Raw genomic sequence first — 25,071 nt, 5'->3', positions numbered from 1 at the left:
AACCGGTAGCTCTTCTGACCTGATCCCAGTGGGAAAACACATGGGGCTTTTGGGTTCCTCTCACACCACGCTTGTCTAAAACAGCACACTCTTCCCTGTTATTCTGGGTCCAGGCACTATGCCAAGTGCTCGACACGAAAGATCTATCTCATCTCCCCTCCAAGGTGGGTAGTACTCCTCTTATCTCCATTCGGCAGCTAAGGAAAATGAAGCTAGGAAGGAGGCAAACCCCTTTTCCAAGGCTTCATAACTTAGAAGCAACAGAGCTGGAGTTCAGCCTAGGCCCGCTGAGCTTGGAACCACCGGTCCTCTTAACCACGGCACCGTGGACGGGAGTTCCGGGGCAGCGTCCAGCCTGAGGTCCAGCGAAAGGAGCCACACATAGGAACAGCCTGTACAGACCCTGGGTTCCCTCCAGCCTCTCTTCTCCCGGCCCCAGAGCCCACAAGGGCACCCCGCATGCTTCCCGCCGCCGCCTTCTGTCCCGACTGGAATGCGGGTGGTTTTAGCTGTCAGCTTCTCCCAAGTCAGTTTTCTTCTGAATTCTTCCTCAGTCTCATTACTTCACCTCTTTCCCAGGATTCCGATCCCGTCTTCAGTTACCCTGTGGTGTGAGTTCTCTCAGCGCTGTCAGGCTCCATGGAGGAGAATACGCTTAGTTCCACGCAGACTGGAACTGTCTGTCTGGAACTGTTCCTGTGTGCACATGTTATAACACAAAACTCTTTCTGCGTGGGACACCGCATGTAGCCTCTACAACTTTAGCCTATAGTGTTGTAACCCCAGGTATTCTGGGGAACTCTGTACTACAGAAACAATGGGCCGCAAGTGAGGTGTCAAAAACAAAACTACAGTGAAATAGTGGGGAGGGAGATGGTGTGATCCAGTAAGATCTGAAGGCAGGACAAAAGCAGTTGCTTCTCAACCAGGGGCAAGTCATGCCCCCCAGGGCACAGTTGGCATTTTCTGAAGCCATTTTAGACTGTCCCATCTGGGGCTTGGGGACTTAATGGGCACAGGCCAGGATGTTGCTAAACATCTTACAGTGCCCCGACAACAAAGAGTGATCCGCCCCAAAATTCAGTAGTGCAAAAAGTAAGAAATCTGGTTTCCTAAAGAATAATAAATTTTTTCTGCCTACAGGACTTCTCAGCAGCTTTCATAGGCATTGTCAACTCCCAAAATTGAGTAGGAGTTTCCCAAGCTCTTTTGACCTCAGATTCCAGTATCCCTGACGTATTCTTGAGTGTTCTGCTGAAGTCACCTCGGGAAGGCTAGCTGAGAGTACAGGGCTTTGGTAGAAGAAAATTAAAAGACAAGACCACTGGAATTCACCGATCTTATGATCTGAGAGGTGGGAGGCACCTGATAGACAATCCTGCCTCCTTCATACGACAGACGAGAAAGCAGATCCAGAGAGCCGATGGTGCTCCAGCCATTGAAATGAGAGGCAGATCAGAGGTTAAAAGCATAGGCTAGCAACAGACCAAGTTAAAATCCTTGCTCTGCCTCCTAGGAGCAGTAGAACCCATGCCTGAGTTGACTGACTAGACCAATTTGTCCAAAAGGGAAATACTGAGTAAGTTAATATATGCAAAGCCCACAGTGTAATTGTTCAACAGATAGTAGGTATTACTAGGAGCCGCTAATTTTTGTCCAGCCTGGATTCCAACATAGCATCCGCGACTCCCAGGCTGATTGTCTTTCCAGTATCCCAGGATGGACACAGAAGTGGGCACTCACAGGTACATCCAGAACATTAGGGAGCCCACTTTGATTCAGTTGTTTAAACAGAGAAATGACAGTGACAGAGCAAGGGAAGGCCTGGTTGTGGAGACAGTGTAACAAGGAGGAAGACAGAGGGTCCTTTGAAAGCCCGCGTCTACTGTTCACTAACTATATGAGCCTGAGCAAGCTACTCAGCCTCGCTTGGTCTGTCTCATCTCTAAGTAAGGACAGTGAGAGTACCTTCCAGATAAGTGTGAGCATAAATGGATCGTGTGTGCAAAGCATGAGGACCAAACAATCATAGCTATCATTACGGCTGTTAGTGATGTCACTGGGGTCTCTGAGACACAAGCTCCCTGTTGGCAAACCTGACGCATCCCCACTGCCACCGTCTGGGCTGTTAGGATTCCCACCCAGAGTCCTTCCTCACAAAGGAAGCAAAGCTCGTCTTCTGTCTGTCAAAGATCTCTTCTTTTCTTCTCCTGATGGCTTTATTTTCTAGAAGTTGGTTGGAAACCATGTAGGTCAGCAGGATTTTTAATGCTAAGCCAAGGGTCTCCAAGAGAAATACCCTTAGTACAGGGCCTGGCATGTGTCCATCCAAAAAAAAAAAAAAATACTTTGTTCTAGGTCATGTACTAAGTGTTCTGCGTGTGTGTGCATATGCGTGTAAAAGACACTTAAATAGCTGATGACTGTTCAGGCTGAATTAGTGAAAACCTTGAATTACAGATGACTTCCTATGGAATGTATTTATTCATACTTTTCAAGGAATTGAAACAAATTCGAGGTGAATAGAGCATTGCTTAGATAGGTTCCTTTCATTCTTAATTGCAGGAAACAAACTGAGGGTTGCTGGAGTGGGGGGTGGGGTGGGAGGGATGGGGTGACTGGGTGATGGACACTGGGGAGGGTGTGTGCTCTGGTAAGCGCTGTGAATTGTGCAAGACTGTTGAATCTCAGATCTGTACCTCTGAAACAAATAACGCAATATATGTTAAGAAAAAAAAAAAGAAGAAGGTAGCAGGAGGGGAAGAATGAAGCAGGGGAAATCGGAGGGGTAGACGAACCATGAGAGACGATGGACTCTGAAAAACAAACAGGGTTCTGGAGGGGAGGGCGGTGGGAGGATGGGTTAGCCTGGTGGTGGGTATTGAGGAGGGCACATTCTGCATGGAGCACTGGGTGTTATGCACAAACAATGAATCATGGAACACTTCATCTAAAACTAATGATGTAATGTATGGGGATTAACATAAGAATAAAAAAATAAATAAATAAATAGGTGTTTCAGGACCTACTGAATTAATAAGTATTATTTTCCTGTAAAAATTAAAATGGCTTGTCAATATTCATTCATCTAACATATTCAGTGAGCATGTCCTGTGTTTCAGGGGATAGAGCAGGGCAAAACAAAAACTCCTCCCCTCATAGAGCTTGCATCTTAGGAGACACAAAATATATTAAAAGCTATTGCATATAAACTGAAGGAGAGGGGCAGTGGGAGGAAAGGTTGTCTTGCTGCTGACAGGCCACAGGGATTAGAATCCAGGGGTGAGAGATGGCCTGAGGGTCCGGGCTTATTGTGATAGGAGGGTCTTGGATCATACAATGTCCTGAGGTCCCCAACCTGTGCTTGCTGATGATGGTGTAAGGCTTGGACTCATGAGCCCCTGGTGTCGAAACTGTGCTCCTTAAGTGTTTGAAATGGGTTGATTCTTTTGAGGACTTGGGCTGTATAAAAAGGATAGGGTGGGAGCAGTCCCCATTAAGCCCTTCCACTCACTGCCGTCTAACTAATACACAATAAAAAATATTTAGTGTGATAACCAGTGGGGAAAGAGCCTTTCAGCTTTGTGATTCTGTGATTCCTTGTAGACTCTATCCTGGTTAACTTTTCACAGCTACACAAATGAGGTCTTGGACATGATATAGGGCAGAATTGCATCATGGTTAAGAACAAGGACTTCGAAGTAAGGTGGATCTGAATGCAAAATGCAGCTCTTCCTCGGTCAAGCTGTGTTGACCTCAGGTTACAAAACCTCTCTGTGCCTTCGTATTTCACATCTGTGAGATGAAGAACCATCGTTCCTGTGTGAGAAGATTAGTGTAAGGATTAAATGAGATTAAACATGTAAAGCACAGGGCCTGGAACATAGCAAGCTTCCCATAAACAGGAATTGCCAATACTGTGAAATGTTGCTGCTGAATGAATGAAAAGAAGTCATGGAGTTGATATTAAAACTTGGATATGCATAGACATGGAATAAGCTGCAAAGTGCTGTGATGGCCAGCGCATTGTCTGTAACCCGTAACCAGTATAACCTGCCCTCTTGGGTCATACACAATAATTAGTGGTGGGCTGATGAGAGAATTGTCTTCTTTCATTTCCCCCTGTCATTTTTGGGCTTTACAAGGTTGCTACACTAGCATCCCAATATGCCACATATATGGAAAAAAGATTGCTAGGTATAACCTTGTAAACATTCTTTATGTCATTGAAATAGCCCACAACTTCTATAGTCCTCAGTCCCCAAGTCTCAGTCTGGGATAAAATATGATTGGCTGATACAGAACTGGAGCATGCTAATGAGAATAAAATTAGCTCCTGACATTTATTGAGAACCTACAATGTGCCAATCATATGTTCCAAGTAATACTCATCCCCCTTCTGCAGCTGGGAAAACTGAATCTTGGAGTAGGAAATAAAATGTGAACAGCTGGTAAGTGACAGAGGCAGGAACTGATGGACTCCAGAGGGCAGTGTGCTGATCTCTTCCCATTTTTGTTTTAATTTTGTTAGTCACCATACAGTACATCACTAGTTTTTGATGTAGTGATCCATGATTCATTGTTTTCATCTAACACCTAGAGCTCCATGCAGTACGTGCCCTCCTTAATACCCATCACTGGGCTAACCCATCCCCCCACCCCCGCTCCGCTCTAAAGCCCCCAGTTTGTTTCCTGGAGTCCATAGTCTCTCATGGTTTGTCTCCCCCCTCCGATTTCCCCCCTTCATTTTCCCCTTCCTTCTCCTATTGTCCTCCATGCTATTCCTTATGTTCCACAAATAAGTGAAACCATATGGTAATTGACTTTCTCTGCTTGACTTATTTCACTTAGCATAATCTCCTCCAGTCCCATCCATGTTGATGCGATAGTTGGGTATTCATCCTTTCTGATGGCTGAGTAATATTCCATTGTATATATGGACCACATCTTCTTTATCCATTCATCTGTTGAAGGGCATCTCGGCTCTTTCCACAGTTTGGCTATTGCGGACATTGCTGCTATGAACATTGGGGTGCATATGGCCCTTCTTTTCACTACATCTGTATCTTTGGGGTAAATACCCAGTAGTGCAATTGCTGGGTCATAGGGTAGCTCTATTTTTAATTTTTTGAGGCACCTCCACACTGTTTTCCAAAGTGGCTATACCAACTTGCATTCCCACCAACAGTGTTAGAGGGTTCCCCTTTCTCCACAACCTCTCCAACATTTGTTGTTTCTTGCCTTGTCAATTTTTGTGATTCTAACTGGTGTAAAGTGGTATCTTAGTGTGGTTTTGATTTGAATTTCCCTGATGGCTAATGATGATGAACAATTTTTTCATGTGTCTGTTAGCCATTTGTATGTCTTCTTTGGAGAAGTGTCTGTTCATGTCTTCTGCCCATTTTTTGACTTAATTGTTTTTTGGGTGTTGAGTTTGAGAAGTTCTTTACAGATCTTGGATACCAGCCCTTCATCTGTAGTGTCATTTGCAAATATCTTCTCCCATTCTGTGGGTTGCCTCATTGTTTTGTTGACTGTTTCCTTTGCTGTGCAGAAGCTTTTTATCTTGATGAAGTCCCAAAAGTTCATTTTTGCTTTTGTTTCACTAGCCTTTGGAGATGTATCTTGAAAGAAGTTGCTGTGGCTGATGTCAAAGAGGTTACTGCCTATGTTCTCTAGGATTTTGATGGATTCCTGTCTCACATTGAGGTCTTTCATCCATTTTGAGTTTATCTTTGTGTAGGGTGTTAGAGAATGGTCGAGTTTCATTCTTCTGCATGTGGCTGTCCAATTTTCCCAGCACCATTTATTGAAGAGACTGTCTTTTTTCCATTGCATGTTTTTTCCTGTTTTGTCGAAGATTATTTGACCATAGAGTTGAGGGTCCATATCTGGGCTCTCTATTCTGTTCCATTGGTCTGTATGTCTGTTTCTGTGCCAGTACCATGCTGTCTTGCTGATCACTGCTTTGTAATACAGCTTGAAATCAGGCAACATGATGCCCCCAGCTTTGTTTTCCTTTTTCAACATCTCCTTGGCGATTCAGGGTCTTTTCTGATTCCATACAAATTTTAGCATTGTTTGTTCCAACACTTCTAAAAATGTCATTGGAATTTTGATCGGGATGGCGTTGAAGGTATAGATTGCTCGGGGTAGCATAGACATTTCAACAATGTTTATTCTTCTGATCCATGAGCATGGAATATTTTTCCATCTTGTTGTGTCTTCTTCAATTTCTTTCATGAGTGTTTTCTAGTTCCTAGAGTATAGATTCTTTACCTCTTTGGTTAGGCTTATTCCAAGGTATCTTATGGTTTTTGGTGCTATTGTTAATGGAATCATTTCTCTAATTTCTCTTTTTACAGTTGCGTTGTTAGTGTATAAGAAAGCAACTGATTTCTGTGCATTGATTTTGTATCCTGCCACATTACTGAACTGCTGGATGAGTTCTAGTAATTTGGGGGTGGAGTCGTTTGGGTTTTCCACATAGAGTATCATGTCATCTGCAAAAAGAGAGAGTTTGACTTCTTCTTTGCCAATTTGAATACCTTTTATTTCTTTTTGTTGTCTGATTGCTGTTGCTGGGACTTCTAGTACTATGTTGAACAATAGTGGAGAGAGTGGGCATCCTTGATGTGTTCCTGATCTTAAGGGAAAGGCTCTCAGCTTTTCCCCATTGAGGATGATATTCACTGTGGGTTTTTCATAGATGGATTTTATGAACTTGAGGAACGTTCCCTCTATCCCTATACTCTGAAGAGTTTTAATCAGGAAAGGATGCTGTATTTTGTCAAATGCTTTTTCTGCATCAATTGAGAGGACCATATGGTTCTTCTCCTTCCTACTATTAATGTGTTCTATCACATTGATTGATTTGCAAATGTTAAACCACCCTTGCATCCCGAGGATAAATCCCACTTGGTCATGGTAGATGATCCTTTTAATGTATTGTTGGATCCTATTAGCTAGGATTTTGTTGAGGATTTTGGAATCCATATTCTTCAGGGATATCAGTCTGAAATTCTCCTTTTTGATGGGGTCTTTGCCTCGTTTGGGGATTAAGGTAATGCTGTTCTCATAGAATGAGTCTGGAAGCTTTCCTTTTGTTTCTATTTTTTTTGAAACAGCTTCAGGAGAATAGGTATTATTTCTCTTTGAATGTTTGGTAGAATTCCCCAGGAAATCCATCAGGTCCTGGACTGTTGTTTTTTGGGAGGTTTTTGATCACTGCTTCAATCTCATTACTGGTTATTGGCCTATTCAGGTTCTCAATCTCTTCCTGTTTCAGTCCTGGGAGTTTATAGGTTTCCAGGAAGGCATCATTTCATCCAGGTTGCTCAGGTTATTGGCATATAGTTCTTGATAATAAATTCTAATAATTGTTTCTATTTCCTTGGTGTTAGTCGTGATCTCTCCCCTTTCATTCATAATTTTATTAATTTGGGTCCTTTCTCTTTTCTTTTGGATAAGTCTGGCCAGTGGTTTATCGATCTTATTAATTCTTTCAAAGAACTTCGTTGATCTGATCTACTGTGTTTCTGGTTTCTAATTCATTGATCTCTGCTCTAATCGTAATTATTTCTCTTCTAATGTGTGGCTTAGGCATCGTTTGTTGCTTTTTCTCTAGTTCTTTAAGGTGTAGAGTTAGTTGGTGAATTCGGGATTTTTCTATTTTTTTTTTTAGTGAGGCTTGGATGGCTATGTGTTTCCCCCTTAGGACCGCCTTTGCAGTATCCCATAGGTTTTGGACCAATGTGTTTTCGTTCTCATTGGTTTCCATGAATTGTTTAAGTTCTTCTTTGATTTCCTGGTTGACCCAAACAATCTTGAGCAGAGTGGTCTTTAGCTTCCAAGTGTTTGAATTTCTGCCAAATTTTTTCTTGTGATTGAGTTCCAGTTTTAAAGCATTATGGTCTGAGAATATGCAGGGAATAATCTCAATCTTTTGGTATCGGTTGAGACCTGATTTGTGACCCAGCATGTGGTCTATTCTGGAGAAAGTTCCATGTGCGCTCAAGAAGAATGAGTATTCTGTTGTTTTAGGGTGGAATGTTCTGTAAATATCTATGAGGTCCATCTGGTCCAGTGTGTCATTCAAAGCTCTTGTGTCTTTGTTCATTTTCTGCTTAGATGATCTGTCTATTGCTGAAAGTGGAGTATTGAGGTCTCCTACAATTAACGTATTGTTTTCAATATGATTCTTTATTTTGGTTAACAGTTGGCCTATATAGATGGCTGCTCCCATGTTGGGGGCAAAGATATTTACAATTGTTAGATCTTCTTGTTGGATAGAATCCTTTAAGAATGATATAGTGTCCTTCTGTGTCTCTAACTACAGTCTTTAGTTTAAAATCTAATTTGTCTGATATAAGAATTGCTACCCCAGCTTTCTTTTGAGGTCCATTGGCATGGAAGATGGATCTCCATCCCTTCACTTTCAGTCTGGATGTATCTTTAGGTTCAAATGAGTCTCTTATAGCATATGGATGGTCCTGTCTTTTTATCCAATCTGCAACCCTGTGCCGTTTTATGGGAGCATTTAGGCCGTTCACATTGAGAGTGATTATTGAAAGATAGGAATTAATTGTCATCATGTTGCCTGTGAAGACCTTGTTTTTATTGATTGTCCCTGTAAATTTCTGTTGTAGATCACTCTTGGGGTCTTTCTCCTTTTATAGAACCCCCCTTAATATTTCTTTCAGGGCCGGCCATGGTCACATATTCTTTCAGTTTCTGCCAGTCTTGGAAGCTCTGCATCTCTCCATCCATTCTAAATGACAGCCTTGCTGGATAAAGTATTCTTGTCTGCATGTTCTTCTCGTTTAGTACCCTGAATATGTCTTGCCAGGCCTTTCTGGCTTGCCAGGTCTCTGTGGATAGGTCTGACATTATTCTGATGTTCCTCCCTCTGTACATAAGGAATCTCTTCTCCCTAACTGCCCTTAAGATGGTTTCCTTGGTTCTAAGATTTGCAAGTTTTACTATTACATGCCGGGGTGTTAGCCTGTTTTCCTTGAGCTTAGGAGGGGTCCTCTCTGCCTCTAGGACACGAATGTTTGTTTCATTCCCCAGATTAGGGAAGTTCTCAGCTATGATTTGCTCAAATACATCTTCTAGTCCTCTCTCTCTCTCCACCCCCTTGGGATTCCAATAATTCTGACATTGGAACATTTCAGGTGTCACTTATTTCTCTGATTCTATTTTCTTGGATTCTGAGTTGTTATTTCCTGGCCTCCTCTCTTCCCTTTTTATCTGTTAATTGGTCTTCTAGGTCACTAATTCATTCTTCTGCCTCACTAACCCTAGCTGTTAGATTATCTAGATTAGATTGGATCTCATTGATAACATTTTTAAGTTCTGCCAATTCAGCTTTCATTTCTGCCCTTAGAGACTCTATGTTGCCATTAATTGATTTCTCCATTCTAGCTATTGTCTTCACAGTTGCTAGCCTGAATTCCATCTCTGACATCTTGGTTATATCTGAATCCATTTGTAAATCTGTGGCATAAGTCATAGTCGCTGAGTCTTTCCTATTCTGGGGGTTCCTCCTCCTAGTCATTCTGTTGAGGGGTGGTTGAGGGAATGTATAGAGTCCAAATTATTGACCACAACCCAAGCAAGATGCACCCTGTTTTCTAGGGACCTTAGGGTTGCTGGCCTCTTGTTCTCCCAGGCTGTCTTCTGGGGCAGGGGCCTGCCTCGCTGTTACTCAGGCAACCCTGTTTGGGCAGAGTTGCTCTGCCCCCTATGGTGGGGGATGGGCTCAGTGGGACTCAGTCTTTGGGGGGGCTTTTATTCTCTGGCGGCTTTCCGCATCTCTTCCTAGAGTCAGAGCCCAAGAGAGAGATCGTTTCCAACCCTCTGCCTCAGAGCAGAGAGATCAGTCTGTTCAGTGAGCTCTCCAGGCCACACTATCTCTGTTTCTGTCCGTGCTGCTATAAACTGCAGCATCCTGGGTTGTGCGCCCCTCTTCAGCACTCCCAGTCCTCGCCTCTAGGTAGGGGTTCGTCTCTGCCCTTTGTGCTTCTAAAACCGCCAGCCACCCCCAGTTCGCACATGCTGCCCCGCCACTCTGGGTTTCCATCTGGGGGCTGCCCTAAAGTCCTTTCCCCATCGCTACTGGTCTGCGAGTCTGTGCCCCATCCCCAGTGCGGAAGGCTGTTGCTCACTGGTGGTGTAGGATCCCCATGGCCAGGCTCCCTCCCGCTGCTGTTTATCCTCCGATATCTGCCCGCAGAATCACGGCTTCCTGCTTCGTACCTCGAAACCAACTGCCTGGGGTATTCTGTTTGTGGAGATCCAGGTCTGTCTGCTTACATCTCAGGCTAATTTCATGGGTGTTCAGAGTGCTCTGGTAGAGCCATCCAGCTCAATTCCAGGGACTGGTTGGGATTTTTAACTGATCCCTTCCCATTTACTGCAGGTGCATCAGGGGGAGATGACCATGCCTCAGGGCTCCCACTTGTCTGTTGAGTTGTTTGCATGGGGCTTGCCTGGAGTTTGTAATTCCCCAGCCCTAATGACAGTCCCTGGAAGAGAAGAGAAACTAATGTGAAAATCTAGTTCTTAATTATGAGGACATCAGTCAGTGTCCAGGGGACTTCCTGAATGCTTGATTAAAGTCCAAGAGGTTTTTCTGTTTCAGTGGGTTTAATTCTCAAGTTCAATTCTGATTGATGAGGGTTTTTTGTGGTTCTCTTAAATGGTGAAGTAACAATTAGAATTTTGGTTTGGCTCAGAGTTTAATTCAGCAAGGTTTGAAAGACAACTCATTATAGCCTTAGGTTTTCTACATAGAATTAGATACTGACTCTGAGTGTGTTGAGCAGGCAGGAAAGAGAAAGCTCTGGAGGATGTGTTAACTTGCAGACTGGTGTTTTGTTTAGCCTAAAATTGAGTATGGTTCCACTTAACAAGTGTTTGTATCACAATTACCATTGTTATAGGTTAAAAGTAAGTATGGACAAATGCATATAACTCCCCATCAGACATGCTGAGCCCCCAGATGGCAAAGAATTCATTCACTGATCTAGCTTTGGTTCTAATCAAGCAACACATGTTTATTGAACATTTGTATGCAAGACTTTCAGTACAAAGGAAAACCAGAAAGGAGCTGACAATGCTGTTGAGATAAAAACAAATGCAAGGATTGTTAAATCATAATGTGAGAGTACCTGAGGTCCTATTAAACAAGTGGGCCAGACCAAGTGTAGGGGGCTTCCACAAAATGATCATTTAAGGCTAAGAATCTCTCAGAATTTGAGTCAATGAAGGCAGAACAATCAGGCATAGAAATGGGAAAGGTCAAGATATACCAAAGCTATATTCTATACATTCAATTTGAACCAGGGAAGTTCAAAATCAAGGTAGATACAGTACACCAGCTTCTGATGGGATTTGCTGTCCAGCTGAGGAGGTTTGCGTTCATTCCTTTAAGTGGAAATCAGATGAAGCTACTGAGAAGTAATAAGTGCCTGGATATCAGAACAAATGGACAATGTATACAAAGGACATGACTGAGGCTCAGCCAAGTGCCACTATTAAAAACTGTGACCTAGAGATATGAAAATCAAGCTTGACCATGAATATTCATAGCAGCATTATTCGTAGTAGCCACAAAGTAGAAACCCAGGTGTTTATCAAGTGTTTAAGCGATACACCAAATGTGGTATATCCATACAATGGGTTATTATTCAACCATAAAAAGGAATAAAGTGCTGATATATACTACAGGATGGATGAACCATGGAGATAGTACTGAGGGAAAGCAGCCAGTCACAGAAAAACTCTATCTCATATAATTCCATTTAGGGGAAATATCCAGATTAGGCAATTTCATAGAACAAAAAAACAGATTAGTCATTTCCTAGGGCTGCAGGAGTAGGGAATGAGGAGTAACTACAAATGGGTATAGAATTTGGGGGCAGGGGGCCAGTTGATGAAATAGTTTGAAATTTAGACTATGGCAATGCTTATACAATTATGTGATTATACTGAAAAAAAACCAATGAACTGTAAACTTCAAATGAGCAGATTTTATGGTATGTAATTTTATATCTCAAGAAAGCTATAAACACATTTTTTAAGCATCTCAGATGCTCCTGGTGTTGATAGGAGCAGTGACACACAGAGACCAGGGGAATTGTGAAATAGTTAGATACATCAACTCGGAGCTTGGCAAGGCTCTGTGCCAGATCTCTGGATGGTACAGGTCCCATGCAAGTCCTTCCATGAGAAAGAAAATACAGAAACCAGTGACTGCTTTTTCTGCTTCCAGGTTCTTGATCGGTAACGTACTTACATCCTGCAGATTCTACTCCAAGTTAGACTGTTGGCTTTCTAGCTAGCCCAAATGTGGTAGGGTTAGTTGATAAGGATGTACTTATTTTCTCTTGTTTTTGCTTCTGTTCTGCAGTTTTTGAAGAGCCTGAAGATCCAAGCAACAGGTCATTTTTCTCTGAAATTATCTCTTCGATTTCGGATGTGAAGTTCAGCCACAGTGGGAGGTATATCATGACCAGAGACTATCTGACCGTTAAAGTTTGGGATCTCAACATGGAAAACCGCCCTATTGAGACTTACCAGGTATGGACCCCCACCCACCCATAGGTACATAAGGCACTTCCTTTGCGGGCCTCCATATCAGCTTCTGCCACAAAGGCTTACAGTGCACAAGAGTAAGAGACCGTACATCATCATATCATATATATTCAATAAAATGGTATAGTTTATAAGGGCCATAGGATATTAGACAAGGGTACATAAGGAGGAGCTTGAATTCCATTTAAGCTGTATCTACTGAGCATTTAATGTGGGATGGATACTGTAGATAGAAAGGTACACAAGACAGACATGGTCCTGCTCTCCTAGAGCTGATGACTGGTAGAGAAGCCTGATGATGAATAGGGGATTGAGTAGGCAGTGAGGCTAGAGATGGTACTGGGTGCTTGGGAGCACAGACAAGGAGGGTCAGCCTGGTGAGAAGAGACCCAAAGGCTGACCCTTGATTGAACTAGCCAGAAGGATAGTGTGTTCATAGATGCTGTGTTCAGAAAGGAGTTATTTGTATATTAAATATAGAACATGGGCAGAAAGAAGAGTCTGGAAATGTAGGCCCTGGTAAAGAAGATTTCGTTATTTTGTCTTCAGCGTGAGTACAATGGAAAACCATTAAAAGGTTTTACACTGGAAATGACAGGAGGAGATGATGGCAATCGGCGCTGGAATGGTGGCATGCAGATAGAGGGAGAGGTAGGAGGAGAGCCTATGAGGTGCACTTGCCAATTCAATGTGGAGGGAAGAAGAGTTAAGACTGTACAGGTTGTTAGCGTAAGCATTGGCTAAATGGTTGGTAGATTGATGGACAAAGGAAACAAAGGAGAAGGCAGTGTTTAGAATACGATGGCCTTTTTTAGAAGATGGAAGACTAGACTTTGAGGTAGAAAGGATTTGAAGAAGCTCATTTCAGGTACGAGCACAATAGAGGCAAAGATAAAGAGGCAGGGATAAACTGGTCCTTTTTAAAGATATTTTGGTTTAGATTAAAAGAGGTGTGAAAATTTTAGATAGAGGGATTTAACTTACATATTTTTTCTTGAGACAGAATTCAGATACTGTAATATTCACCCTTTCAAAGTCTACCAAAGTTGTGGAACCCTCAACCACTCCAATTTCAGAACATTTTCATCACTAACATTCTGATTGTGCTGGGAGGAGAGACTATAGGGGGAGATGGAAGGAGATAGGACAGTTAACAAGTTATTGCAACATTCTGGCAAACGCTGATAGTAGCTTAGATGAGGGTGTGAGCAATGGGGGTGACCAGATTCTTAATATATTTTCATGGTAAAATCAACAGGACTTAACAAATTGGATATGTGATGTAAGAGGAAAAGAAGCACCAGGGATCATTCCAAGGTTTTTATCCTGAGCAATTGGGAAAATGGTGGTGCCATTTTATGTAGATGAGGGAATCACAATTTATTTTGGGACATGTAGAGCCAAGTAAACACCCAGAAATTGCAAGTAGACAGCTCAGTTTGAGTTTGGGTATACCTTAGCTTAGAGAAAAGAAGCGGTCAGGACCATGCCCTGGGAACTCAGTGTTTACAGGTTGGGAAGAGGAAAAGTGAGAAGGATGTTCTAGGAGCCAAGTAAAGAGACTATTTCAAGGAGGAGAAATCACCAACTACCAAATGCTCTTGCTGAATCAAGTAGGAAAGGATTGAAAATTGGCCATTGGATTTAGTAATGAGGAGATAGGTGTAGGTGAATGGCATTAATGAAGGTCTGATTGGAGTGGGTTTTGAGAGAGACTGTAAATAGGAGATGCGAGTGTAATGAGTACAGGTAGCTCTTCCAAGAAATTTTAGTCTAAAGGGCAACAGCGAAATGGGGTGGTAGCAGGAATGGGATACAGGCATAAGGAAGTTATCACAGCATGTTTTATGCTGAGGGGAATAAGCCAGGAGAGAAAGAATTCAAGCAGTTGACTCCTTGGGGGAAGCAAGATGGAACAGAGTCCATTGCCTCGAGGCAGGTGTTGTAGGCCATACATGGGAAGATGGACAATTCATCCATCAAAGGAAGGAGAGAAGAGTAAATAGCTATGGATCCATTGTGTTGGTAGCCATAGATGGTTTCTTCTTGTTGCTTCTATTTTCTCATAAAATGAGAAGAGTGAGAAAGAAAAGTGTAAAATACGCATCTAAGAGAGTTGAGTACAATGGAAGGAGAGAGATACTTAAGGTGTGACTGTAATGATGGGCCACTAAACCTCAGGTAGATAAGGAGGGAAATAATGTGTGAAGAAAAGTAGACAGAATAATGGATTTGAAGAATTGATAGAATCAAGATAGTAAAGAGTGAACTAAGAAGATAGGAGGTAGCATTAGAACAGTACTTGTTCAACAGGTATAATTAGGGTCGTGGCAAGTCTTATCATGTGGCCAAGGAAGCAAAGGAAAAAACACATTGAAAATGATGAGGCCAACTGAGAGACCAGAGTAATGATCCACGAAGAATAATGGCAGGGGATCCAGGTGCTAAAATTGCTTCAAGGAATGTGGCAGAGGGGCTCAGAACTGTTGCTAACTATAACAAGGTAGTCAGCAGGGAGTTTAGTTGGTGACATGACTTCAAAGGAGCTGAGGGCTTTAGAACAGGAATCATCACCTGGAGCAGCAAGGAGCCCACCTACCCTACTTTGACACATGAGTGGCCACAGGACAAGCCAATCTTTCAGAAGAAATTCAGAGAGAAGATTGAGGACCCCAAGGACTTTGACCAACTGTGAGTAATGCAGGGGCCAGAATTCAAAAGGACATAGGTGGTTGAGATAGTCTGCCCTATATATTTGGGGTCTTCCTGTCCCCCAGATCCTTCCAGACTTCAGGGCCCCACTTCACAGCACCTGCCTCGAGGCTCTCACCTTCACGTTCAGCCCAGGGCTAAGCCAACTTGTGTGTCCTCTTCCAGCTGCACATACCTCTCGTGTTACAGAGGGCAATGACAACTAGAACCTGAGTGTGGGTGGTATGGACAGACTTGTGGCCTGCTGGCCAGACCAGATGAGAGAAAACTGGATTTAGTCTCTTCAGTGGCAGGAGCAATTAGTACTTTCATTTTAGAGAAAGGCTTTAAGAGCAAAGCTGGTTTTAGAACCCAGTAAGCTAGCTAGGACATGGAATAATCAGCATTTTAAGAGCGTAATTCTCAAAACAAGTTCAGCTAGTGGTAGACGTGGAAGTGCTCTTTGTCAAATGCTTTGAGATAGGTCTCATAGCACACATATTGAAATGAAATATTACAGAAGTTTAACTTTAGATAGCATACTTCAAAGCAATTTAAATTTATATACTATACCCCACATGGTAACATACTATATAAAAGATGGCAAGCAACTGAATTTCTAGAACACTGTTTCCCATTGGGCCAGCCTTCACTGTCACCAGTTACTAATGCCTTCCCTGTGGAGGGGAGAAAGTAATGTTCCTGCCACGTATTTTCATACACGCGTCAACTGGTCTCCAGCATCCTTCCAGAAATAAGAAACTGTAGACTTAAGTATCATTAGCTCTTCTCTGTAGATTTCAGTATCATCAGCTCTTTTCAAGCTCTCCTACAGAACAGGGGTTGGCAAACCATGGCTGGTGGGCCAAATCCAGTCTCCATCTGTTTTAGTAAAAAATTTTACTGAAATACAGCCACACCTGATCATGGGTACATGGTTGCGTACATGGTTGCTTTCACGCTACAATGGCAGAGTTGAACAGATGCGATGGAGATGATATAGCCCACAGGCTTAAAATATCTGCTATGTGACTCTTTACAAGAGAAGTCTGTTGACCCCTGAAATCTAAGAACCAACCAACAGAGTTCACTCTTGCTGGGCCTCATGAGCAGTCCCATTATGTACAACACCAGGCTTCCACGAGTTCATGATTTGAGAACCTCTGTGTTGGGAGGCTAGTGTCAAGAAAGCCATACATAATAGGAACATGAAGAAAAAAGCATCAAATTGGGTGAGTTTTAAGTTTTCTCTTGCTCTGTGTTCTAGATGTTTCTAATCAATGTGTCTTACCTTATCCTCTCCTCTGATGGAGATAGGGCCATCTTGTTTGCCTAAGGTTTTGTTTTTTGTTCGAGCAACAGAACATAAATATAACATACCTTCATAGTAAATGTTCTTTTTCTTTAGATGACATCAAGTCAAGGCAGTAGGAACTTCCCAAAATTCAGCTGCTGGGAGGAGAAAATACTGGTTCAGACTGGATTTTCTTTTAGATCCCTCCTGACTTTTGTCTTTCAAGAATTATTTGTAGAGTTCTAGGCAATGTGGTTCCTACTAATGGACTCACATTTCCAAATCACACGTTTTGATACTTATAAACTTTCACCTTTGCCTTCTGTCTATATGTCAAGAAAAGTTTGTGAAGAAGAACATAGGCTGAGCCAAAAACAAATTTTAGTGATTGTAGTGAGAGAAAATGATGACTATCCGTTTCTTATAATTTTGCAATTCCTTGACTCTTATAGAATTCTAAGAGGTTCTGCATCATAGAAACCTGCTTAACCATTTGTTTTCAAAACTAGTTTCTCCCTTCTCAAAACACATCTTTGCCTTGCCTGAAAAGTGCTCCATATCAGATCAGTGGAATACGAGTAAGGGGGAGAGAAGGCTGAAAATAAGGAGCTATTTGGCTCATTTTTTTCTCCAAAAAGTAGGAGAGCTGGAGTACAGACATGTCTCATTTTATTACATTTCTGAATACTGCCTTTTTTTTAATATACAAATTGAAGGTTGGCAGCAGCCCTGCATTGAGCAAGTCTACCGGCACCATTTTTCCAACAGCATTTGCTCATTTCATGTCTGTGTCACCTTTACCATTTTCAAGCTTTATTATTATTACTATTACACGTTATGACAATCTGTGATGAGTCATCTTTGACATTACTATTTTAACTGTGTTGGGGTGCCAGAACAGGGCCCATATAAAATGGGGAGCTTAAATAATTTATGTTGTGTGTGTTCTGCCTGCTCCACCAACCTGTCCTTCCTTCTCTCCTTCTCCTCTGGCCTCCGTATTCCCTGGACACAGCAATATTGAAATTAGGCCAGTTGATAACCCTCCCCTGGTTTCAAAGTGTTCATGTGAAAGAAAGAGTCACACATCTCTCACTTGAAATCAAAAGCTAGAAGTGATTAAGCATAGTGAGGAAATCATGTAAAAAGCAAAGCAGGCTGAAAGCTAGGCCTCTTGCACCCAACTGCCAAGTTATGAATGTAAAGGAAAAGTTCTTGAAGGGAATTAAAAGTGCTACCCTAGTGAACAAATGAATGATGAGACACTGAAACAGCCTTAGGAGAAAGTTTGAGGGGTCTGGAGAGAAGATCAAACCAGCCCCAGCATCTCCTTAAGCCAAAGCATAATCCAGAGCAAGGCCCTAACTCTCCTCCATTCTCTGAAGGCTGAGAGTGGGGAAGAGGCTGCAGAAGAAAATTTAAAGTGAGGAGAGGTTCCACTTATAGAGCACTCATAAGGTTCAAGGAAAGAAGCCGTCTCCAAAACTTGAAAGCACAAGATTAGCAGCAAGGGCTGATACAGAAGCTGCAGCAAGTTCTCCAGAAGATCTAGCTGAGACAATTCATGAAGGTGACTACACCAAGCAACAGATTTTCAACGTGGACAAAACAGCCTTCAATTGGAAAAAGATGCCATCAAGGAGTTTCATAGCTATAGAGGGGAAGTCAGTACCTGGCTTCAAAGCGTCAAAGGACAGGCTGATTTCCTTGGTAGGAGCGAATGCAGCTGGTGACTAAGTTGAAGCCAAAGCTCATTTACTATTCTGAAAATCCTAGGGCCCTTAAGAAATATGCAAAATCTGGGACGCCTGGGTGGCTCAGTCGGTTAAGCGTCTGCCTTCAGCTCAGGTCATGATCCCAGGGTCCTGGGATCGAGTCCCGCATCGGGCTCCCTGCTCCATGGGGAGCCTGCATCTCCCTCTGCCTCTGCCTCTCTCTCTCTATCTCTCATGAATAAATAAATACAATCTTAAAAAAAAAAAAAGAAATATGCAAAATCTACTCTGCTTGTGCTCTATAAACGGAACAACACAGCCTGGATGACTGCACTGTGTTTACAACATGGCTTACTGAGTATTTTAAGCCCACGGTTGAGACCTACTGCTCATTGATGATGCACCTGGTCACCGAAGAGCTCTGAGGGAGATGTACAATGAGATTTATGTTGTTTTCATGCCTGCTAACATAACATCCATTCTGCAGCCCATGGATCAAGAAGTCATTTCGACTTTCAAGTCTTATTATTGAAGAACTACATTTCATAAGGCTATAGATGCCCTAGTGATTCCTCTGATGGGTGTAGGCAAAGTAAATGCAAAGCCTTCTGGAAAGGATTTGTTACTCTAGGTGCCATTAAGAACATTGGTGGTTCATGGGAAGAAGTTAAACTATCAACATGCACAGGAGTTTGGAAGCAGTTGATTCCAGTCCTTGTGGATGAGTTTGAGAGGCTCCAAACTTTAATGAAGGAAACCACTGCAGATGTGGTGGAAATAGCAAGTGGAGCCTACAGATGGGACTGAACTTAAAAGGAGGAGGACTTGCTTCTTACAGATGAGCAGAGCAAGTGGTTTCTTGAGCTGGAATCTACTGGCGAAGATGCTGTAGAGATTGTTGAAATGTCAACAAAGGATTTAGAATATCACATGAACTTAGTTGATAAAGCAGGAACAAGGTCTGAGAGGATCGACTCCAATTTTGAAAGAAGTTCTGCTGTGGGTAAAATGCTATCAAACAGTACCGCATGCTATAGAAGAAGCCTTTGTGAAAGACAGAGGCCATAGCTTTGGCACACTTTGTCTTATTTGAAGAAATTGCCACCCCCACACCAGCCTTCACCAACCACCACTGTGGCCAGTCAGGACAACCCTGAGGTATGACCTTCTACTACCAGAAAAAGGACAACTAGCTGGAAATCTCAGATGATTTGCATTTGTTCTCAGCAATTAAGTATTTTTTAATTAAGGTATATACATTTTTTTAGATAATGCAATTTACTGCATACTTAATAGAGTATAGTGTAAGCCTAACTTCTACATGCCCTGGGATACCAAAACGTTTATTTAACTCACTTTGTTACGATAGTCACTTTATTATCACCGTCTAGAACCCACAGTATCTTCGAGGTGTGCCTATACTAAAACAACAAACTTGGCTTCCATTGCCCGCTGGATCAATTCCCTGCTTGGCATACTGCCATTCAGAAGCCACAGCTCTCTAGCTCCTCTATTACAAAGAACCCAGGAACAAGTCAATGAGAAGTCAAGACAAGACAAGAAAGATCTGGAGTTGGCAAAACTAGGACCCAGAGGCTCATTTTGTCTCCCACCTGTTTTATAAGTAAAGTTCTATTGGGACACAGCCCCACTCTTCTGTTTATGCATTACCTACGGCTACATTTGCATTACAAGGGCTGAGTTGAGAGGTCGCCACAGAAGTCCTATGGCCCACAAAGCATAAATATTGACTTTCTGGCCCTTGATAGAAAAGGTTTGCCGGGGCGCCTGGGTGGCTCAGTCGTTAAGCGTCTGCCTTTGGCTCAGGTCATGATCCCGGGGTCCTGGGATCGAGTCCCACGTCGGGCTCCCTGCTCTGCGGGAAGCCTGCTTCTCCCTCTCCCACTCCCCCTGCTTGTGTTCCTGCTCTCGCTATGTCTCTGTCAAATAAATAAATAAAATCTTTAAAAAAAAAAAAAAAAAGAAAAGGTTTGCCAAACAATGGTCAAGATCAAGAATCAGTCCTTTTTTTGCCCACAGACTCTCTCCTCCTTCTTTGCTCAAAGACTCTTAACAATCACTAGAGATCTGCAGCCCTACGAAAAGAAATGGCCTTCTACATCAGACTTGTGCCACTTGGAATAGGCCCAAAAGGCGGCAGGAGAGGAAGGGAACGACAAGGAGTTAATTTATAGCATAGATCTTAAGTGTGAGACGTAAACCTCACCCTTGCGTCCCCTTCTCCATCTAACAATGCCAGAAGCCCTGCCGCAGATGGATTCTCTTGTCACCAAAGCAATGAGGCGGGTACCCTGACAAGGCCCAGGACTGTTTGGTAACAGTCGTTTGCCGAGTTAGAAATACTTGCACTGTCCACATGACTCAAAGAGCTTTCCAATCCCCCAAAACATCTCAGGGAACATAGGGTGAATGACCCAACCATGCTGACTGGTCTCCTGTAAAGTTCCCATCCAACAACTTCATGGGGTCCCAGCATCCCCTGCCCTTCCTCACTCTCAGGTGCGAACTTTCCTTCTTATTTCACTGAAAAATAGAAACAGGAGAGAATTACCCATGCTCCAGGACTGCATCCTTTACATCAGAGTCTCGTCAACAACTTCACCTGCACAGGCCTTTCCAAATTATCATACCCAAAAATGAACGTGGCAAGTCCATCCTTCCGCTTGCTCAAGAGAAAGATCCAGGAGCCATCTTGACTCTCATTCTTCTTTCCACGCTTCACAGTTACACCATCCACGAATCCTATCAGTTGTCCCTGCAAACATGCCGAGAAGCTGACCGCTTGCTCCCGCTGCTCCCGCCCTGCTCCACACCGTCATCTGCCACCAGGCTCTCACTGGCCTCCCTGCCTCTGCTGCCTCACATTATCAATCATGACACAGCTCAGTGGTCCCTTCTGTGATGTCTCCTCACTTCGCTCAGCATAAAAGGCCCACGTGAACGCTCATCTGCCCCCATGCTAGGATGAAAGCACACCAGGGGTATTTTGTTCACTGCCTCTCCCAAGCACAGAGCTGGCAGGCCATAAACATTTGTTGAGTTAAAGACCAAATGAATAGTGTCCTCTAATGTGTATTTGCAAGTCAGTTTAGAAAATGGGACTCTATATCACCTCCTGGGCCCTTCTGCCAGCCACCGGCTCCCTAAGCAAGCTTGCTTAATCCACACTCGCCACATAAGCAGCTCCCCAACCCATGGCTGCAAAGAGCCCAGCTTGGATTCAGACCCAGGCCACCCAAATCAAGGCACATGTATACTAGAAGAATTAACAGCTCACATCACCAGAGGAGGTCTTCACAGAAACGAGCATTTTTAAAATAGTAACTGACCCTCTTGATGTATTTCCCCAACAGGTGCATGACTACCTCCGCAGCAAGCTGTGCTCCCTCTACGAAAACGACTGCATTTTTGATAAATTTGAATGTGTGTGGAATGGGTCAGACAGGTAAGAGAGGCTCCGTGGCTAGGGAATCTTCCAGAGGTGAGCCCTGTATTTGCTGGGGCCCTGGGCAATTTATCCTAAGCAGGGCGTGGCCAAAGAGAGGTCAGAATCAGGCCCCAGGGCCTGGCAGGAATCCACTGTGTAGGTCCCTGGATTTCCCTTGAGGTCAGACCTGGATATAAGGGAGAGATGGAGTGAGACCCTTGAATCCTCTTTCAGGACTGGCACAGGTGACCATGAGACATCAACGAGAAAATCCCATGTCTTACACACCAGACGCCCCCAGAGCTAGGTCAACATGGCCGAAATAAACACTAATAATGCACCAGCGAATTCCAGCATAAACAGTTCCAATTATTGCAAAGTGTGCTTTCTAGATCGAAAATTATCCCTAGACGCTTCTAGTGTAGACCTGTCCAAAGGCCCCGGTAGTTCATTAGCTGAATTCTAGTTGGCCTCATTTATCATATTCCCTCAAAGTGATTTATTATTGTTTTAAGGCCTTTTATTTCAACAGTACATCATATTACCTTCTAATAGTTCATTTTTGGTTTGACAAATACAGATGATTCCCCGCCTTCCAGAACGAAAGGCGGGCTACCAGGGGCTGATTTAGTGTTTTGAGGAACACGGCACCAACAATAGTGCTTTGCAAGCACTACCTTCTGTCAGGGCAAGGCATTCGGGGATTGGAACTTTTAGTAAAAACAAGCGGTTTCTGGCCATTCTTTGGCTTTCTTTGCCAATGAACCCAAATGTGCCTTCCACTTAGGAGACCCGGAAAAAATCTCCACATGACAGAGGCCCCAGGTCACAGCACCCCATTGCTGTGGGTGGGAAGAGACGACAGAGCAGCTGTGATGTACGAACCAAAGCTCCTAAGGGGGAAAGGAGCGGGCCCCGAACCTGTATTTCTAATTTTTATTTGTAGTTTATATTAATAAATTCTATTTGGTGTTATTGCCCTACTAACTTACCTTAACCTAGACTCACAAAGTACGTATTAGTCACCTTCGCCCACATCCTGTTATAGAATCCTGACCACAAGATGACAAGGTTGTTGTCATCATCCCCATTTTATAGCTGAGTAAACTGAGGCTCAGCAAGATAAAGCGACCTGCCCCAGCTCATGAGCTAGTATGTAGTAGAGACAAGAGTAGGAAGGTTTGAGTTTGAATCCTAAGATTGACATTCTTTTCATAACTTCACTACTTCTTTCCATAACCAAGAAAACTCTCAGTTCAGGTAAGGTTGAGAGTTTTTCTTTTTTTTCAAACCAACCAACAAAAACCAAAACACAAGGGCTTTCTCAGTTTCAAACCAAGCTGACTCATGGTGGAGGAAGCCTTGTTGGTTCATGGGAAGCCGTGAGGCCAGTGGCGGAGTGCTAGGCCCTGGGGTTGGGCACATGGGGGTTGGAGGCCTGACTTGGCCATTTTGTCACAGTGAGCGAGTTCCTCACTTTTCCTCAGGTGTAAAGCCCCTATCTGGGATAACGGAAGTCCAGGTGAGATTGCGGGGGAGTCGAGCGCTCAGCACCCTACCTGATAAAGTAGCAACAGCTTCTTCCACTACAAACACGTTCACCATGTCTGTTTCCTGGGCCAGAATTACACAAGCAAGCCCTTGACTGATTTGCCTGGCACAGCTGACCCCACAGCCCTGTCCCCCTGGCTGCGGCCCCATGCTCTCAGTTTTCCCCGCACCTGTCTGCACACTCACGCCACATGAACGGAGAGGAGGTGCTGTCCTCTCCCATCCTCACCTCAGTTGGTCAGGGCTTCACCCACCAACGAGGCCAAGCCCCCGTGCTCCAGCAGCAGCCCCCGTGGGATGTTACTGAAGCAGCATGGTACCCCCCCCCCCCCGCCTGTCCGTGTGTGCAAACTGTCACCTGTAAAGAGTCAGTCCCTTGCTTCTGGAAGGCTTTGGCAGTCACTGCCCTCAGTCAGTCGTAAATCTGCCTGAGGGTGGAGAGCTCTTACAAAAAGGTGGATGCCATCGGTCAATCCACTAGCAAGTGTTTCCTCTCCCAAGTTCTTTTAAAATTTGAATTTGTTTACTCTCTTCCTGAGGGAGACCGCGATGACATCTGTTTTTTAGGTAAGTTTGCTGGCAAGGCTGAATTGAGAGCTGGTTCTTAGCAGGGGGAGGACACACCAGGCTCAGTGTGCTCATCTATCAGCGTTTCTCCCACTGTGCTGGCTGCAGAAAGCCTTAGACGTCCAGCCCAAGCCCCACTCCTGCAACCACACTTTCCGTGTGCATAACCAGTATTCTCAAAAGTGTTCCTCCTGCCCTGACCTCTCTCCAGCCTCGCAATCCTAAGGGACGTAAGGCTGGGATCATTAAAACCGCAGGACTCACTCCCTGAGCCAAAGAACCAAAAGGGATCTATCCACAGAAGTAAGTAACAAGGAGGATTATCATGATCCTTCATTTCCCAACCAGCCTTCAAAACCGAGACCATGGTCACACTGTCGAGTCTGGGTTTTTGGTTTTTGGTGAAACCGATGGTGCCATAAGCTGGCCACGACGTGGTGTCATTGGCTCCAGAAAGACACAATGGGGATACGCTCCTGCCTTTCTCCAGAGTCCTCAGTGACTCCCTATTTCCTCTCTACCTTGCAGCGTCATCATGACAGGCTCCTACAACAACTTCTTCAGGATGTTCGACAGAAACACCAAGCGTGACGTCACCCTGGAGGCCTCGAGGGAAAACAGCAAACCCCGGGCTATCCTAAAACCGCGGAAAGTGTGCGTAGGGGGCAAGCGGAGAAAAGACGAGATCAGTGTCGACAGTCTGGACTTTAGCAAAAAGATCTTGCATACGGCTTGGCACCCTTCAGAAAATATTATAGCAGTGGCGGCTACAAATAACCTATATATATTCCAGGACAAGGTTAACTAGGAGGACAAGTTATTGCTTAATAATCTCACATACTGAATACTAGTCAGACATGTTTTTAAATGTTTCTTTGGGTCTTCATTTGATGCATTGACATTAATTTCCCTATGCAGAAAACAATCGGAATAGAATTAAAAGGAGTCCAACTTTCTCAGATCCCCAGTTCTAAGAAACTTTTGTCAAACCCAATAGGTTCTGAGACATTTCTGTTTAGAACTGAGAGCTGCCAGCTAACACTAATTCTCCATAGTTGACTTGAATTTCTGATGCTTTTCTTGCCCGGTTTTCTCTGGTGGGTCCAGTGTTTTGTTTCTAGGTGTCTGCTGAGATAAAATGAGGTTGTCTGTAGTATTTAAAGAGAAAAGAGATAAGTTTTTTTTTAATTAAGCAATTCCATTTG

At 43.6% G+C, this 25,071-nt stretch overlaps 1 protein-coding gene across 2 annotated transcripts in view; it reads left to right on the top strand.

Annotated features, from left to right (window-relative positions):
• The window catches only part of PPP2R2B (protein phosphatase 2 regulatory subunit Bbeta), a 448,022-nt gene extending 422,951 nt beyond the window's left edge, over window positions 1–25,071 (top strand). For both annotated transcript variants that reach the window (XM_035014406.1, XM_035014407.1), the window contains 3 exons: window positions 12,416–12,585; window positions 21,675–21,766; window positions 24,395–25,071. In XM_035014406.1, the coding sequence (XP_034870297.1) occupies window positions 12,416–12,585; window positions 21,675–21,766; window positions 24,395–24,674 (542 nt within the window). In that variant the 3' untranslated portion in view covers window positions 24,675–25,071. The remainder of the gene's footprint in view (window positions 1–12,415; window positions 12,586–21,674; window positions 21,767–24,394) is intronic.

The sequence above is a fragment of the Mirounga leonina genome, unplaced genomic scaffold, assembly GCF_011800145.1.
Source record: "Mirounga leonina isolate KUSES-001 unplaced genomic scaffold, KU_Mleo_1.0 Mir_168, whole genome shotgun sequence".
Taxonomy (NCBI): Eukaryota; Metazoa; Chordata; class Mammalia; order Carnivora; family Phocidae; genus Mirounga; species Mirounga leonina.
The sequence above is the reverse complement of the archived record's forward strand: the minus strand, read 5'-3'. Positions and strand labels throughout refer to the sequence as shown.